The following is a 15759-nucleotide window of genomic DNA, read 5'->3' as shown; positions in this document are numbered from 1 at the left end:
TTTAAAACCACATTTAAAAGTCAGATGAAAACACTGTAGCTAAAGAGCAGCTAGGCTGCAGAGCATTAGAGTATCTTAATGGCATCTGCTTAGCTGACTAAGTTACAAATGAGTTAAGTCAAGCAATCAAGATAAAGACACTCTTTCCTCCCCACTTCCAGTTTCTGCTTAGCTGGAGGAGCATCTGGAAGAGCCTGCATGTTGCTGGCAAGTCCCAAGGCCCAAGACTGGGTCAAGTCCATTCCTGTCAGTCACAAAGCTGCTTCTGCATCAGGAACCATAGGAGACTGAACAAACTGTAAAGCTACAAAATACTTAAAATAGACCATACAAAGCAAAAATCACTCATCTGAAAAGCTTGCCGTTAGAAAACCCTCACAGTTAACATCCCTAATTTCAAGTTTTAATCATAAATAACATTCAATTATCAGCTATGGTATCTTACAGAAGAAAAGTTGAGACTGACTAAACTTTGATGACACTAATCTGCTTGTTCAAAGTTTACCTAAAATTGGTCAACGAACAAGAATAAGTTACAACAGAAGATTTTCAGTTACAGTTCAATTGGATGAACAGACAAGAAAAATCTGAAGTCAAGACATGGTTTCAAGAGTAGTTTCTTCAAAGTAAAACCCATCAAATCTTGTAGGTTTCATTAACAGCAACTTGCAAACAGTATTTAAAAAGTGATTGGGATTATTCAACTAAAATATATTAAGAAGCACTAAAAGCAATTTGACCACGTGCACTGATGGTTTGCTTTGGTACAGACAGGAGAAGTCTGTTTAAGCAGTGCAAAACTGCAAAAACATTTCTAACACCATTCCTAGAGCTTCAGAGAAAGCTACATATATAATTATTATATTTCAGTGAACTACTTCTATTCCATTATCTAGAAAAGGTCAATCGAGCTCAACCTGTTTGGTTTCTGGCAAATAAAAGATGCAAACAGAAGACGCGTATTATCTTTTAAATTTTGAAATGTCTCCTATTTAGTGTATACTAATGCTCTTTTAGCCACTATCTTAAAAAAGTATTTCTAGGAGTTATTTTCACTGATTTATATATATATATATAACTAAGTATTCACCAACAAACCTATTTGACTGCTTTGAATGTGATCATGGTACCAGTCATATCCATAGCAAACCGCTATTACTCTCAACAGCCTAGGACTTTGCTTTCTAAGAAATAAGATGTCTTCATTTTCAGAATTTAGCCTCAATGTTCTTTAACCTTTAATTATGAAGTCATTTGGAACAAAATTGCACATACTTCTGTTTCCAGAAGAAGTCTGCAGTGTATGTAGAAATTAAATCCAGAATTAAATACTACAGAGTTGAATACTTAAGCTGACAGCCATTCTCAGAATAATAGTTAACAGAAAGTTAAAAGGTATAGCAATTAAATTCTGAAAATTGGACAGATACTACCCTCAAAATACCTGTTATTACCAAAATTCAAGTCAGCATAAAGGATTCTTTGCACATTTATAGCAAAGCTAATACACTCTTTCCACTGAGGAATCTCAAGTTGAAAGCTCTAGTATTAGCAACCAAGAATAAATCTAACCTAAGAAAAATTTGGAGCCAAGATACTACTTAAGCAGGGAACAGCAAGCAATAGAATTACCTACCATGCTAGTCTGGGATGAAAAACATTCCTGTGGACTTTTTAAAATGAATTTCTTAAAGGAATGGAAGAGTAACCAAAATTCCACAAACACCTCCCTAAACTTCACACTCAAGTTTTCCTTCCCCAAAAATATTAGAAGTGTGAAAAGTAAGCAGGAGATCAGCATTAATCTTTCAGAATTTATCCATCTAGAACAGAAATGGAAAGAACTCAAACAGTGGTGAGGAAAGTAATGAAGCATTAATATACGCCTGTATTTGCCAGGAATTTTTTAAAAGTAAAAAGCCCTAACCAAGAGTTGAAAGTTTTATAGCACTGACAAAATAGCTACATATATGTATTTGAGAAAAAGGAAAAAAATGGAAGACTTGCATAAAAACAGCAAAGACACCACTGTTAAGCACAGGTACTTATTTAGATCTGGAATACCCCTTTAGCACCTGTTACTGTAATAATAAAACAACGATTTTCTGTCCCTGTTCAACTCATCGCTTACCAAGCTTCCTCCATCCACTACCCCTCAAACAATGTCTCCTTCCCCCCACTAACCAAGTCAAGGTTTCATTTCCCCATTTACAACTGTTGAAATCCCTGTTTAATTCTGAAGAAAAACTGATTCCAAGCAAAAACACTTCCAAGACATGTTTGTACTTCAGGGCAAACGTTTGGGTTTTATAACTCAAAGTAAAAATGATTAACAACCAGGAGGATAACGTTTAGGATCTAACTCAGAGAACACTATTATATAGATTCTGCAAATAATTCTATCGTATCACTCAAGTGTGACACAGCTTATCAGAAATATCTTTGGAGTAAGATCAATAAACAGTATACACTAAGCCTCAAAAAACAACCCCCACACCAAACATTTTAAATACCAACTACGGTTAATGCTTTTAGCTTTTTTTGAATGGTTTTAGTTTTAAAGTCACATAAAGCATATGCACTGCAGATACTTTAAGGGACATTTTAGATGATAACACCTGGACAGTTTCAGAAGTTGAGAAGACTTTCTCAACATTTTGGATTTCTATAGGGTTGTGGTGTTTTTTTTTTTTTTTTTTTTTTTTAGTATTTTTTACAAATATACCATTTTACAAAGTAGTTACATAACGCTGATGTTAGTTCTACTGTCTCAGGCCTACTACATTTCATAATCACAAAGGCATCTCCACAAGGTGCATGATTTCTTTCCTTATCAGAGAAAGGTTTTTGTTAGTATAGCTATGAATGTATTTTTCCTTCCTCAGAAAGGCCACAGAGTTGTGCTAGAGATTGTAGAGGAAGAAAGAAAACTATGGTTCAAAAGCAACAGCAATGGCAATCCCCTATCCGCAGGACATGTAGCTATTTTATGCAAATTCTAGCCTCAAAGACTATGTAGCAAAAGAAACAAAACAAAGTGAAAAGAACTTTTAAACAAACAAACAAAAACACTAAAAAAAGTAAAGTTGGCATGACAACATATCCTCAAATTCAGATTTTTTTTTCCTAGCAGCATTCGAAACTGGGTGACATGCTGCCAGCAAATATCTGTGCAATACTATACACTACCTTTAAATATGATCCATAGTATTTCGTTACGTAAGGACTATCACACTGACTTAAAACAGTTATCTCTTGCTGTATATCTTCTATTTCATCTTCTGCTTCCTCAAGGTCTATGATTTTTATAGCAACCACTTGCTGCGTCCGATTATCAATTCCTTTAAAGACTTCACCAAAGGAGCCTTTCCCAATGCGTTCCAGTTTTGTGAATAGCTCTTCTGGGTCTGCTCTATGGTTCTGGAAAAAGAAAAGTGGAAAAAAAAAAAAGAGAGATGAGTTATCTTAATTTACTTCCAGTTTATTAGCATTTATTACTTCCCAAAAAGCACATCATCCAGATTTCTTATTAGAAGGATCATATCAGACAAATTTGTCTCCCATGCACTAACTTCTAATTCAGCTGTTAGTTACAGAACATACATTACACAATTATATTAAAGGTACATGAGTCTCACCAAGGAGAGAGTCAGGTACAAATCTCATTTCATTTCCCCACATAACACTTTAAAAGGAAAGAACAGAGCCATCCTTAATATTAATCCTACCCGTGCATAACTCAGAAGACTGGGGAACGCAATTACTGGCACAGAAGCACTAACATCATTACTCAGGCAAAAAAGGCTGGGCTTCCTACCTGGCCAACAGCCTGGGGCAGACAAAGCATTACATCAAATAGCACAGTACAGAGTTCGTTGTGAGAGGACCGCAATACCAGTGTTCACCAGCAGCCTCCAACAAACACGCTGAGCTTCTGATAAGGCTGTGTACATGTTCAGGTTTGCTGAAAGTGCTGACAGGTAGTTGAGCAAAAGGGACTGAGAGATGTTTGAAGGAATAAGAATGCTGAAGTGAAACTGAAGCACTGATCAGAGCTTGCTGATAGCGCCCAAGCATGCCTTAGAAGGGGGAGCAGAGCATCAGACAGCAAAGCACCACTGAGGACATCTGATCTAGTCCCTGGAGGTTAACTGCTCAAAGATCAGCAAACAGTGGTATCATACAAAGATTTTTTAAAAACTTCTCAGCTTCGTTCAAGTAGACAGGAGGGAAATCAAACAAACACCCAAGAAATTCTCATTTTTCTTTCAAGACAAAGCATAACACAGCTGATGAGAGAATCTTGCTTACCCAAAAGCTGCAGCAGTGACTTTGGAAGGATACAATTTGACCCACAGTTTAAGTACGTAAAACTTCAGAACACCGTTAGAAAGTTTTCAGAAAGGTGTCTGTTTTACCTCTTCAAAACATGCCCATGCTTTGCAGAGTAAGCAAGTTAAATATATTACCACTACTGAAAAATACAACAGGATTTTGAGAAAGATGACCCCTAACACTTCACCACAACTTTGCTACTGTTCATTTACTCATGCTGTCAGAACTGAGCAATTCATTGCACAGATCAAGCCTCAAACAAGAAGCCTTTGCCCAAAAGCCCTCTGACTCAAAAATTAGCTTTTGAAAACATAAAACCAAGATAATTTGAGATCTTTCTCATACCCCTAAAATTCTCGCTCATTGGTCAGAACAAGTGAGCTGTCATGAAAGAACACATCTAGCAAAAGCAGACACTTAAGCACAGATTACCTTGCACAACTTCAATACCGACATGAAACTCCAGAAAACATCCTTACATCAGTCCTTTTACAAACAGATGCAAAACCTTTACCGGGAAAACAAAACCATTGCTATTTTCATCCTTTTGGACCGAACTAATCTCATTTCCTTACTAGCCCCTTATTATTGTTCTGTTCCTTCTATCAAGACCAGAATTTATTCCACAATATGGTGAGATGAATCCAAACAAATTACCAAGGATTTAACCATATGATTTGTCAGGTCTATTTTCAGCAGAATCAATTCACTGCTCATATATACCAAGCTGTCACTTGTGCTATCACAAGAGGAGGGAACACGAAGTAGTATGGCAGGTTCATGCTGATCTGTGTAGCTAGATGTTAGATTTTGCATATGTACAGGACACGTTGTTCCTGGGTAGCACATTACAGCAAAAAGAATAAGAATTTCTTCCTTTGTCTACAAAGAGCCCTTTACGACTTTGCTCCATTAAAACACCACAAAACAACAACAGCAAACACACAAAACACACCTTCAGAGAAATAAATAAGCAAAAAAAAAAAGTGTATTTTTATCTGTTGAAAAATCTGAAGTACTTGAAAGATAAGCAAATACACAATCAAAGCAAGTGAAAAAAGATAAGTACTATTGTGACCTGAAATCTGAGATAATTAATATTATTAGAAAAGGGAAAAAAAAAAAAGACTGTAGGCCTCAGATGCTTGGAAAGTTTTTTGTTAGATGAAAGAACAGTAAATCTTCAAATTACCAAAAGACAGACACATTGATGGCAGGATTTGATGCAGTAGTGTATGGCATTTTGTTATTAAGACCATAAAAATAATTTGAATCCAAAGTTCATTTTTAGAGCTGTTTCAAAAAATATTTTGGGAACAAGTATGGCAAAAGCAGCAGCAACTGCCACCCAGCCTTCTCCTGCTGCTAGTTAAACTGCAGAACTGTTACTTAGCTAGCAAACTGATGTGTTTCTGAACTACGACCCCAGTTCCAATAAGAATGATTAACCAATAGTTCTCCACTGACATAAACAGAAATCCCCCAGAAAGAGTGAAGAGAGAGGATTGGCAAAACTTTCCATTAACCCCTAAGCAGTCATCTTCAGAAATGCCAGCTTCACTTTGAGATGCTTAAGAGCCTGGGATGCCCATTCAAGTTAATTAGTAGTTGGATTTGATAGGAAACCTGCTGAACTCTTCCATGTAGGTAAAACAAAAGGGACCCAATCCCAGACACAGTCAGCTGATCTAACCTTTACAAGCATTTGATGAACTCAAAGAGCTGCTCTTGGATTTTGCTTGGGGAGAAACCTTAAGTAGAAAATTCCTCTGGGATCCTCATTGGAAATGCACACCACTCAACCTTATACAACCAATTAACGGTTGGTCATCAACAACACAAGACAGGCTTCACAATTCCCCCAAGCTACTTCAGGTGAATCACAGCTTTAAAAGCTACTTTAACTTCCAGCAATTCCTAATGCCATCACGTGGGAGTGCTGGAGTATAGGGAAAAGATGGCATCATAGAACTGTGTACACCCAGGGGAGAGAGAGGTGGAACAAAGGCAGCTCAGAGATGAACAAGTAGTGTGGAATTACTAAAGGGAAACGTTTTTATTCTGAGCAAATCCCTTTATTGCAATCAAAGTCGGCTTTACAGCTTCTGTTACAGCTTCCGAGGCTGACAAGCATCTGTAGGATGCTCCAGGACGAAAACAAGTATTTCTGAACAACTTGGGCTAATGTTGAGATAATTTCTTTTGGAAAGGCTTCAAACTAAGAACCCTTACATTATTTAAAACACAGGCTTAGAACAAAGACTGCATCTTGAAATGTATTTGCTTTTACCTTTCTTTAATTACCTTGTCTTTAAGGTTGTTCTACAAGAGTACTTCTTTACATCTGATAAAAACAAACAAAAACTGAAGACTACTTTTAATCAAAGGCAAATTTAGAATATGCAGCAATACCTATTCTCTTCCTCCTAGTACAAAGAAGGGTGGAGATTTATGTAAATAAAAGCATGTGTATATACACCCCCAATATAGATCACTGAAATTTTGCAGTAGAGATGCCAGCTAAACTTCTAATATGGTAGAAATTAGAAAGTAACACTATTAATACTCCTCACCAAAACTGTTACTCTATATTCTTTCACAGATGTTTCATTGAATAGCAAAAAGGATTAGAAGCTTTGCAAGTTGCCAGCATGAATAACAGCACTTTTTTTTTTTTTTTAATTGGTTCATATGGAAAGCCATGTCTGTTGGAGAGCAGATGGTGTCAATAGGCAGTGCGTGAACTCCATCATCGCCTCTGGTAAGGTAACACCTGTAAGTGGACAGGTCAGGAAGAGAATTTATGGCTCTTCTACTCCCTAAATCTGCTACCATAGACAAAAGCAGCAACAAATATGACAAGCACAGGCATATATACATGCCAACTTCAATCTATCCAGCATGAGTAACAATAGTACCAGCACAAGCATGATGATACAAGCCCTCTGCATAGCTTCGGAAGTCCACCATTTCACCAGTGCAGCACAACTACACTGCTTGCACTAGCGTTTAGCAAGATCTCTGCCATCCTACCATCCAGATATGTGCCATTAGTTCATAGTTCTGAGTTCATACACACATGCATATATACATCTGGAGTCACAGGATTATACCATATTTTGTCTTGGAAGTTACCTCAAGAGGTCACCTAGTCCAGCCTGTGAGACCTGAATTGGGTCTTCCTATAAGAAGGTTCATTAATGTATTTCATTAACGGGTACTGAGTACAACTGGATGAAAAAAAGAGAAGCTTCCAAGTATCTCAGACAGAGATTGAGTTAATGCCTTGCATCTAACTAAATCAAAACCAGCATCCTCCAGGTCTCCCAAAGCAAAAAATTTAACATAGTCACATTAGATTCCTATATGGTCCATCAATGTGAGAACATAAAAAGACTGTTGTCTTAACAGTATTTCTAAAACCTGACCCATAAATGGTGTTACATTAACTGGATTTTTCAAGCATCTCCCAGGCTTTATTTGGAACAGAAATTCTCTTAAAATTATAGGAGTAATACAGAATAGTTCATCTACATTGTGAAACATTGCTGAAATACACGGTTAGAAGACCATTTATAAAAATATAATTAGCTCAGATTTTCTAAGAGGCTAGTAGAGAAGATCTGAGTATCTACTGTCATATTTTTCATATATCCACTTCAATGACACCCTACCATATAGCAGTATTTTTGGAAGTCATCAGAATTAGCCATGTGTTTAAAAGACATTTCAAGCAATTGCTACAATAAAGGCCTGATCTTTAGTCAGGTACTGAAGTCAAACTTTAAGGAAAAGAGTCATCTTAAAGAAAGTTATCTTAAAGAAAGCCTCCAGAAAAGAAGATTACGTTACGGCAAAACATTATAAGCAAACCAAAACAAACAAAAAACATCCCTGTAATTAATTTGCTGGGCAGCCCCACAGCCGTGTTAGCATTAAAATGCCAGATCAAGAACATGTGCCAACTTTGGTGCTGAAGCCCGCATGTACTGCACTAGGATTTCTCTGAATTCCCAATATCTGAATTACTGCTGACAATAAAATTAAGCTAGGGTTAATAATTACTGTTATCTGTACAATCTCCAAAATACCACTTACTGTCTTAAGAATTCATACCTGAAATACACTGAATAAAAGATACTTGAAAGTCAGTAAAAAGAAAACCAGATTAAAAATTAAGTCACTTAATCTAGTCTCAGCATTTATCAGGCTCTTACAAAACACTGGATCAGGGTCAAGCACATTGAAATCATAGGCTATCAGTCCACTCATAGATATTTATTTATTTTCAGAGAATAAGTTACTTCTACATTTTTATTCTGTTCAAATTCCAAATAAAATTTAAATTAAGAGAGGAATAGGAATGGTGAAACTAACGGGGCACAGGATAATTTTAGAATAATGTTTTACTCAAATATGGTACAAATATCTTGATTGAATTTCTTTCCATACATTATCAGATATGAAATTAACTATACACTACACATATTCTAACACATCTCTCTATATTCACGTATATAAGTTTCTGTATTTTATCTGCATACAGAATATTCTACTTCTTTACAATAAAGCCACCCCTGGTAGAGAGAGGTTTTTTTAATTCCTAGAGTTTCTCCCCACTCCACCCCTTCCATTTTCCTTTAAAATCCTATTACAATTAAAGTTACTCATACACACAGTGCCATATGCTTGTATATGTATCTATTTATATATTATTAAAATACCTTGAAGTCAGTAAAAGCACAGGTGCAAATCCATTATCACTTACAAAGAGTCAGAAAAAAATTAACCTGCAGATATTCAATAAAAGGGCGGAACCTGTAGACACGTTTTTTCCTCCATCTTGTACATACTCTGGCTTCTCACTGACTTTTGCATGGACCTGAACTCTGACGTTCAGTCCTTTCTAAGACTCAATCATCAAGGTAATAGATACTTTATTACATTTACCATAACAACTGATAACTGCTGAAGGGAAAAGTGTTTTTGACAACAAAATAATTTCATTTGTATGAAGTATCAAACCTTTACACTAAACTTTCTGTACCACAGGTAATAAAAACTGGATCTGAGCTCTACTCCCCTTAAATGGGACCTGACCTGTTACACCCTTTACAAAGCATCTCCCTTATCTGACAAGGCCACGACTCACTGCCATTTTTAGTAAAAACCTGAGAACATTATTATAAAACAATATTCTTTAAAAAGCAAGGAAAGAAAAACCCATATGGCTTTGTTTTCATCACATTAGCTATAAGGCCAGCTGCTTAAAAATTCTGATGACTATCAAACTTTAAAATTTGCTTTCATTCTTGCCCATTCTCAGATTTTTAAGGAAGGAATCACCTTCATCCTCCAACCATCTCTGACCCATGGCAGATGCATGCTGTCAATTGCACACTGCACTGAAAATGGAAACAAACAAACTCACTTCCTCTATTCTTAGCTATTCTTCCACTTTGGTAACACAGCACAAGAAGCTTATAAGGAATAGGATAAATAAGCCAAAAGCAAGAATTACAACACGGTTTTCCAAAGATTAGCTCTTTGACATTAAAAAATTACACCAATTGTTTATGCTGAGTATTCTGCATAGTGGAAAAACACAAAAAGAAAGTCCTCATGCCAGTGAGCTTCTCTCTGACTGAAAATCCTTACAGACACATTTTAACTATCCAGTATTGTAAAATATTTAAATAAAAAACCCTCAAACCTCCGCATACTGCTTCATATCCTTCAGTTTGCTTTCATCGGTGAGCGTGGCCTAGTAAGTCAGAGGAATGCAAAGGGGAGGAAAGCCACAGATTACGTGACTAGATCCTTACTGTGATTTGGAAAAGAAAAAAACCTCAAGTGACAGCACTCCGTAGCTAAGATGGATGGGTGTGCTGTGATGGAGACAGAAGTCAGTCAGAATTCAACAGATTCCTGTACACCAAAATGTTCAAATTCCATTCTGCATTTATTATGGAGTTCAACAAGCCGACCTTTCAAAACAAATTTAATCTCCTTTGTTGAGCAGTGCAGGCCAAATGACTGTTGAATGGGTAATTAACCCACCTCAATGAGCTGCCTGCACATCTGAATTACAAGTCAGAGGACTACTACAGTTCCACATTGCTGAAGAATATTTGTGTTCTCCTAATGTTACAAACTGCTTTGAAAAACCTAATATGCAGAGAGATTACAAAAGCCATGTCTAACAGGAACACGGAAAAATAGCCATTTATGGGCTGCAGTCTGCTTTTAGCACTCTGCCTTTCCTTTCAGCTAGCAGCCTGCTTATCAGTACATAAACAATTTTTTTCAATTTTTGCCACACCCATTTAAAGGAACAACTACGTCAGCACTCTACCAGCAATAAATTATATCATTTTGGCATTTGGGCTATTTTTCCAATATTTAGAGGTTTAGTACCTGCAATAAGATGGCACCTGATACACAAATTTCAAAGGCCTCTTACTGCTCTATCTTAGAAGCCATTTTAGGACTCCTGTGCAAGTTGGAACCTGGTAACACTGATTTCCCTCCTGTAAATAAGGCTTAACTCATACAATAATCCAGATAGAACAAGAAGAACGATTTCCACCTTTTAAACATGCTAGTTCCTAAAAAAAAAAAAGCAGCAACAAGACCAAGTTTAATGCACATACAAGTATCCTTGTTAAATCTCTCTCTCTCTAGTGAAGCTGTCACTACTTACTTTTGGGCTAAACAACATTAAAATATGGCAGAAAAACATTGTCTGAAAAAAAAAAAAAATTAGATGGCTCCAAAACATGATACGGTGGAAAGAGCAGGCCACAACTTTATTTACCACTGATAGCTCTCTAGGAATAACCACTGCCTGCAATAAGCCGAAATGGGAACCCACAGTTCAAGGAGATCATATTATTCCTTTAGTTTTGGAGGGGACCGTTTTGAGAAAGGACAAATAATACACCAGTCTACTGGATTCCTACATTCCTGTCCTCTCTGCAAGGCTCCATGACCACTGGCCCAAAAGCTGTGGTCTGCTCTTGGACACTGGCCCTTGATGGTATCAATCACACTGGACCTGAAGCTACCAGACACAGAATCATGGAATATCCCAAATTGGAAGGGACCCACAAGGATCATCGAGTCCAAGTCCTGGCACCACACAGGTGCCCATTTACCACAACCCTCTGAGCCCTGCCCATCAGCCAATTGCTCACCCACCGTAGGATGTTTTTGTTTAGCTGTATGCTGGACATTTTGTGCAGTCGAATCCTATTGCAAACTGTGTCAAAAGCTTCACTGAAATCCAAAAAGGAAGGGAGGAAGAGAAACACCCTCTCCCCACCCCACCCCCCCCAAAAAAAGGAGATTCTTCTTGCCAACTAGGCTGGAATAAAGCTGAGCAGGAAGGTAAAAATGTTCTTGTTGTGACTGGTTGCCAGATAACACCTTCCTAGGTGAGAGATCATTGCCAATGATCTCCCTGCCAGTCTGCCCCACCACACCCAGCCTCTGCTGGGGGCAGGTCCAGCCAGTAGAAGTCTCTGCCAACAAGGGCAACGCACTTACATCCATCATCTTGTCCTCCTCTCCTCCCGGTTTCTCTAAATGCTTTTAAGTCAATTTACATCAGTGGAAATTCAACCTTTTTCACTCAGCACTTTACATTCAGGCACTTCACAATAATAATAGTCATTCTGAGGTATGCAGTGTTTTTGATTTTTTATTTGTTCTGTGTTCAGCTGCCAAAGCTGAAGCCTGCACTGAAATACAACTTCACATTTAGCAAGCATGTAGCCTCTGACAGCCCCCCAGTAAACATTATTCCAGTATTCAGGACCTAACAGTATCCAGTTGAATGAAAAGCCTGCAGAAGATGAGGAGGGATGGAATACTAACATTGAACTGAATAGATGGTTCTTGACTTCTGGTCCATGAAAATGGGGAAGCCACCCTGGGCTCTCAGATTCCTATAGAATGAAACCTGCAGATAACATTTCTCATTCAGGAGAGCACATAGAATTCATGCAGATCTGAGCTACAACACGCCATGAAGCTTCTCCAGATACACTGCCTCAACCAAGACCATTCAAATCCAGACTTTAGTAAGACAAACTTTGCTTCATACTTCTACCACTCAAGTATGAATAAAGCTTTAAAGAACTGCAATCAAGAAAGATCTAAGCTGAAACTCCTTCCTGAGTTATGGACCTAATCACATGCACAGTATATAGCATCTCTCTGCAAAACCACATGCACAACATATGATGAAGAACAAGACCAGCAAGCTACTGTTACCTTGTCAGACCCTTTATTAATAGCTTAGCTTCTCTGATGCAGGTTCTTTCGCCCTATTTATTTAGGTAGCAATCCCTCAGGGAGAATAGTTTTCAGTGACTATCACTAGATGGGCACCCTTCTCATGAGATTTAAGTCTCCTTCAGAACTGAGTGTGCTCAGTGATCCTCACCTAATCAGCAGAGCAGACTTATTCCAAAAGAGCTGCTGAAAGTTTAAAGAACAAATGACAGTTCTCTAAATAGAGTTTAAAAACATCAAGAAACCAGGTGAGACAGTATTAGGAAGGAATTTGATTTTCAGCAATTTCAAGTTAGAAAGAAATAGTAGGACTTGCAACTGTAGCTCCTGACATGATAAGATACCTCGTCAACTGTTTATTTCTGCAAAGAGAGCATACATGTAACCACTAATTACAGCGTGCAATAAAATTATTTGTTTCACAACCAATCTTGTACTGTTTAACCCCCAACCCCATCCTCCCCCAAAACCCACCCCTAAACTCTGAGGGCCTGGCAATTATTGAACTCAGTTCCTAAGGCTGGAAAAAAGAAAAACAAATGATAACCTCTTATCACTTTTCACAGTTGGTGACCCTTTCTTAAATCTGAAGTTAATCACCAAAGAGTAAATGAGTGATGCAACCACTAACAGGTTTAAAATTCATCCTTTCACTTTTGGAGAAGATTGAAAACCATATTTTCAGGGCACTGAAACCTATGAAAACTGAGCGTAAAACGCTTGCCCATCTTTACTAAAATGTTTCACAGGTCTCACATTACAAACATTACTGCAGTGGCACAAGTAGCCATTTACTCTCAATGCCATGAAGTAACCATGCATCTTCACAGAGAGGGTGGTCAGGCATTCCCTGGGGAAGTGGGCATGGCCCCAAGCCTGCCAAAGTTCAAGGAGCATTTGGACAACACTCTCAGACACCAGGTTTGGTTTTGCAGTGGTCCTGTGTGGAGCCAGGAGTTGGACTCAATCTTTATTGGTCCCTTCCAACTCGGGACATTTTGTGATATAAAGAAAGAATCCTCCCCTCAAAATAAACATCTAAATGAGACTTGTTTTTTTAAACAAAATGCAATACAGCACTGAGCTACTAATATATTTTCTCCTTCTTGAGAAAAGGAAGAAAAAACAACCTTTCATCAGGACTTGTAAAGCTGTAACAGTAAGATGTTGGAGTTTAAAAAAACAGCCCATGTGACTTTTTTTAATGTTAAATTCAATAGAATAAAATAATAATTATATATATATTTTTAAGTTAAATTATCCTCTGCTCAAAACTGATAGCATCAGATGGTGCAGAAGAGCAAAGCAATTAAGGTGAGAAGAGTTGAGTTTGTTTTATGCATTCTCTGCAGCTTCAGCAGATTTGCTGAATTCCAGGTCAGTGCACTTAACAAGTGTATAAAACTGTAAAATCTGCACAAAAAAAAAAAAATAAAATAAACCAGGAAAAGACTGCTGTGGATTTTTTTCTCCTGACTGATAAAAGCATCTGCTGAATTCCAGTTGGTTATACCTAATATAACTTCCATGCAACAAACACTTTCCAAAGCTCACTCTATCCTCCTTTGGTAACACTACAACAGTACAAGTATGACTGAGCCCTACTTTTCTTTGTCGTCAGAATAACTTATCACAGTGCACGAGACAGAAGGACCAAGCCCAGCTAATGAAGCCTGACTGGAGTTAGCAGACTGTTACATTCAATACAGCTTGTACACGAAGTACAACCAGGAAAAGAACAACTGCAGTGCTAAATTCCACAAATACTTTTATGTGAATCTACTACAAGTAGCAAAGAGGCACGCTCTGCACAAGTCATAAATACTATCTTCCTGCAGTCTGACTGCACTGTGGGTCAAAGCACAAATCAAGGAACTGAAATAGGACCAGGGTATTTATCAGAGTCCATTCTAGATCAATCACAAGGAATGCCAGTTTTCTAGGCACTGTGTAAGTTTTCTGGTGACCTGCAAGCGCTAGACTTCCCACTTCTCTCTAGGTGGGTCACATTTCTACGTGTAAATAAAGCCTTGTCAAACTCACTGTGGAATTATCTGGGAGCCAACTCAGATCTGTGGACAGCAATATATTAACAGATCCTTGAATAGACCCTTTCTCAAAGGTTTAAGTTCCTCTAATGCATACCCTCTAAACATGTAAGTACCTGACAGTAACAAATTGCTTGCTCTAAGCATGTCTCACCCTTATAACCATAATAAATAAGGTTTGCTAGCAATCTGACACACCTCCAGTGCTCATCTTTAGGCACTGCGCATAAAGAGCCTGGTTCTACAAATGCACCAATTTAAGAAAAAATGTGTTTTTTTTTTCTTCCCTCTCAGTCTATGAAGTCTACCACTTCCAAATCTGAACACCACTACTCCTGTCATCTTTCTATATCCATCCAACAACTAGACGTTAACTGATCTGCCTCTGAGCATCCCGTAGGGATAGAATCTCCAGCTGCCAAGCTCAGGTTGTTGAGCGAGCAGCACCTCACAGACAGTCTGTTCACTGGCAGCACAGAGAGCAAAGCTCACCTGTACATCTGAGTTTGCATTTAATCAAGCAATCCTTCAACTATGAATCAGAGTACACTGGCTGACAGGTCACATGTTTCTAGCTGCTCTGCTTTTAGAGGAAGGTAGGTTCCTTATTGCAAGATAATCTGGATGCCAAGGAAAGCAGATCAGGTCTAAATAGTCTTGCTGGCTACCCTGAAGGCTACTGCCATGCAGCATCAGGAGATAAAGCCATTAGAAAAAAAGGAAAAAAAAGCATTTAGAAGAATAGCATAGCATAGATACAGAGATAAAGCCCCAGTACAAGTTCCAGAGACATGCATATTGACAGGAAGAAGAGAGCAAAGAATCAACAATTCCATGAGTTAATGAATGAGTATTTCAGACTTATTTTGCAGAACAAGTTAGAATAGGAAACATTTATACATTAAAAAAACAAAACAAAACAAAAAAAAACTGTAACAAGAAGAACGTATTACTTGAGTGAAGTTCCATTGTTTAAGTCTACAAACTAGTTTGGAAATTCAGGATGCTAATAGCAAAGTTTCCTCACTGTCCACCTTAGAAAGATTAACTGTCACTTATTTGTAAGCTTACAAGAGAG

General features: G+C 37.8%; 1 protein-coding gene across 1 annotated transcript in view; it reads right to left on the bottom strand.

Moving 5' to 3' along the window:
• STK26 (serine/threonine kinase 26) overlaps positions 1-15759 on the bottom strand; it is a 30492-nt gene that overhangs the window by 11036 nt on the left and 3697 nt on the right. The window contains exon 3 of the mRNA XM_032196219.1: positions 3190-3420. Coding sequence (XP_032052110.1) covers positions 3190-3420 — 231 coding nt within the window. The remainder of the gene's footprint in view (positions 1-3189; positions 3421-15759) is intronic.

Source organism: Aythya fuligula, chromosome 13 (assembly GCF_009819795.1).
Source record: "Aythya fuligula isolate bAytFul2 chromosome 13, bAytFul2.pri, whole genome shotgun sequence".
Taxonomy (NCBI): domain Eukaryota; kingdom Metazoa; phylum Chordata; class Aves; order Anseriformes; family Anatidae; genus Aythya; species Aythya fuligula.
The sequence above is the reverse complement of the archived record's forward strand: the minus strand, read 5'-3'. Positions and strand labels throughout refer to the sequence as shown.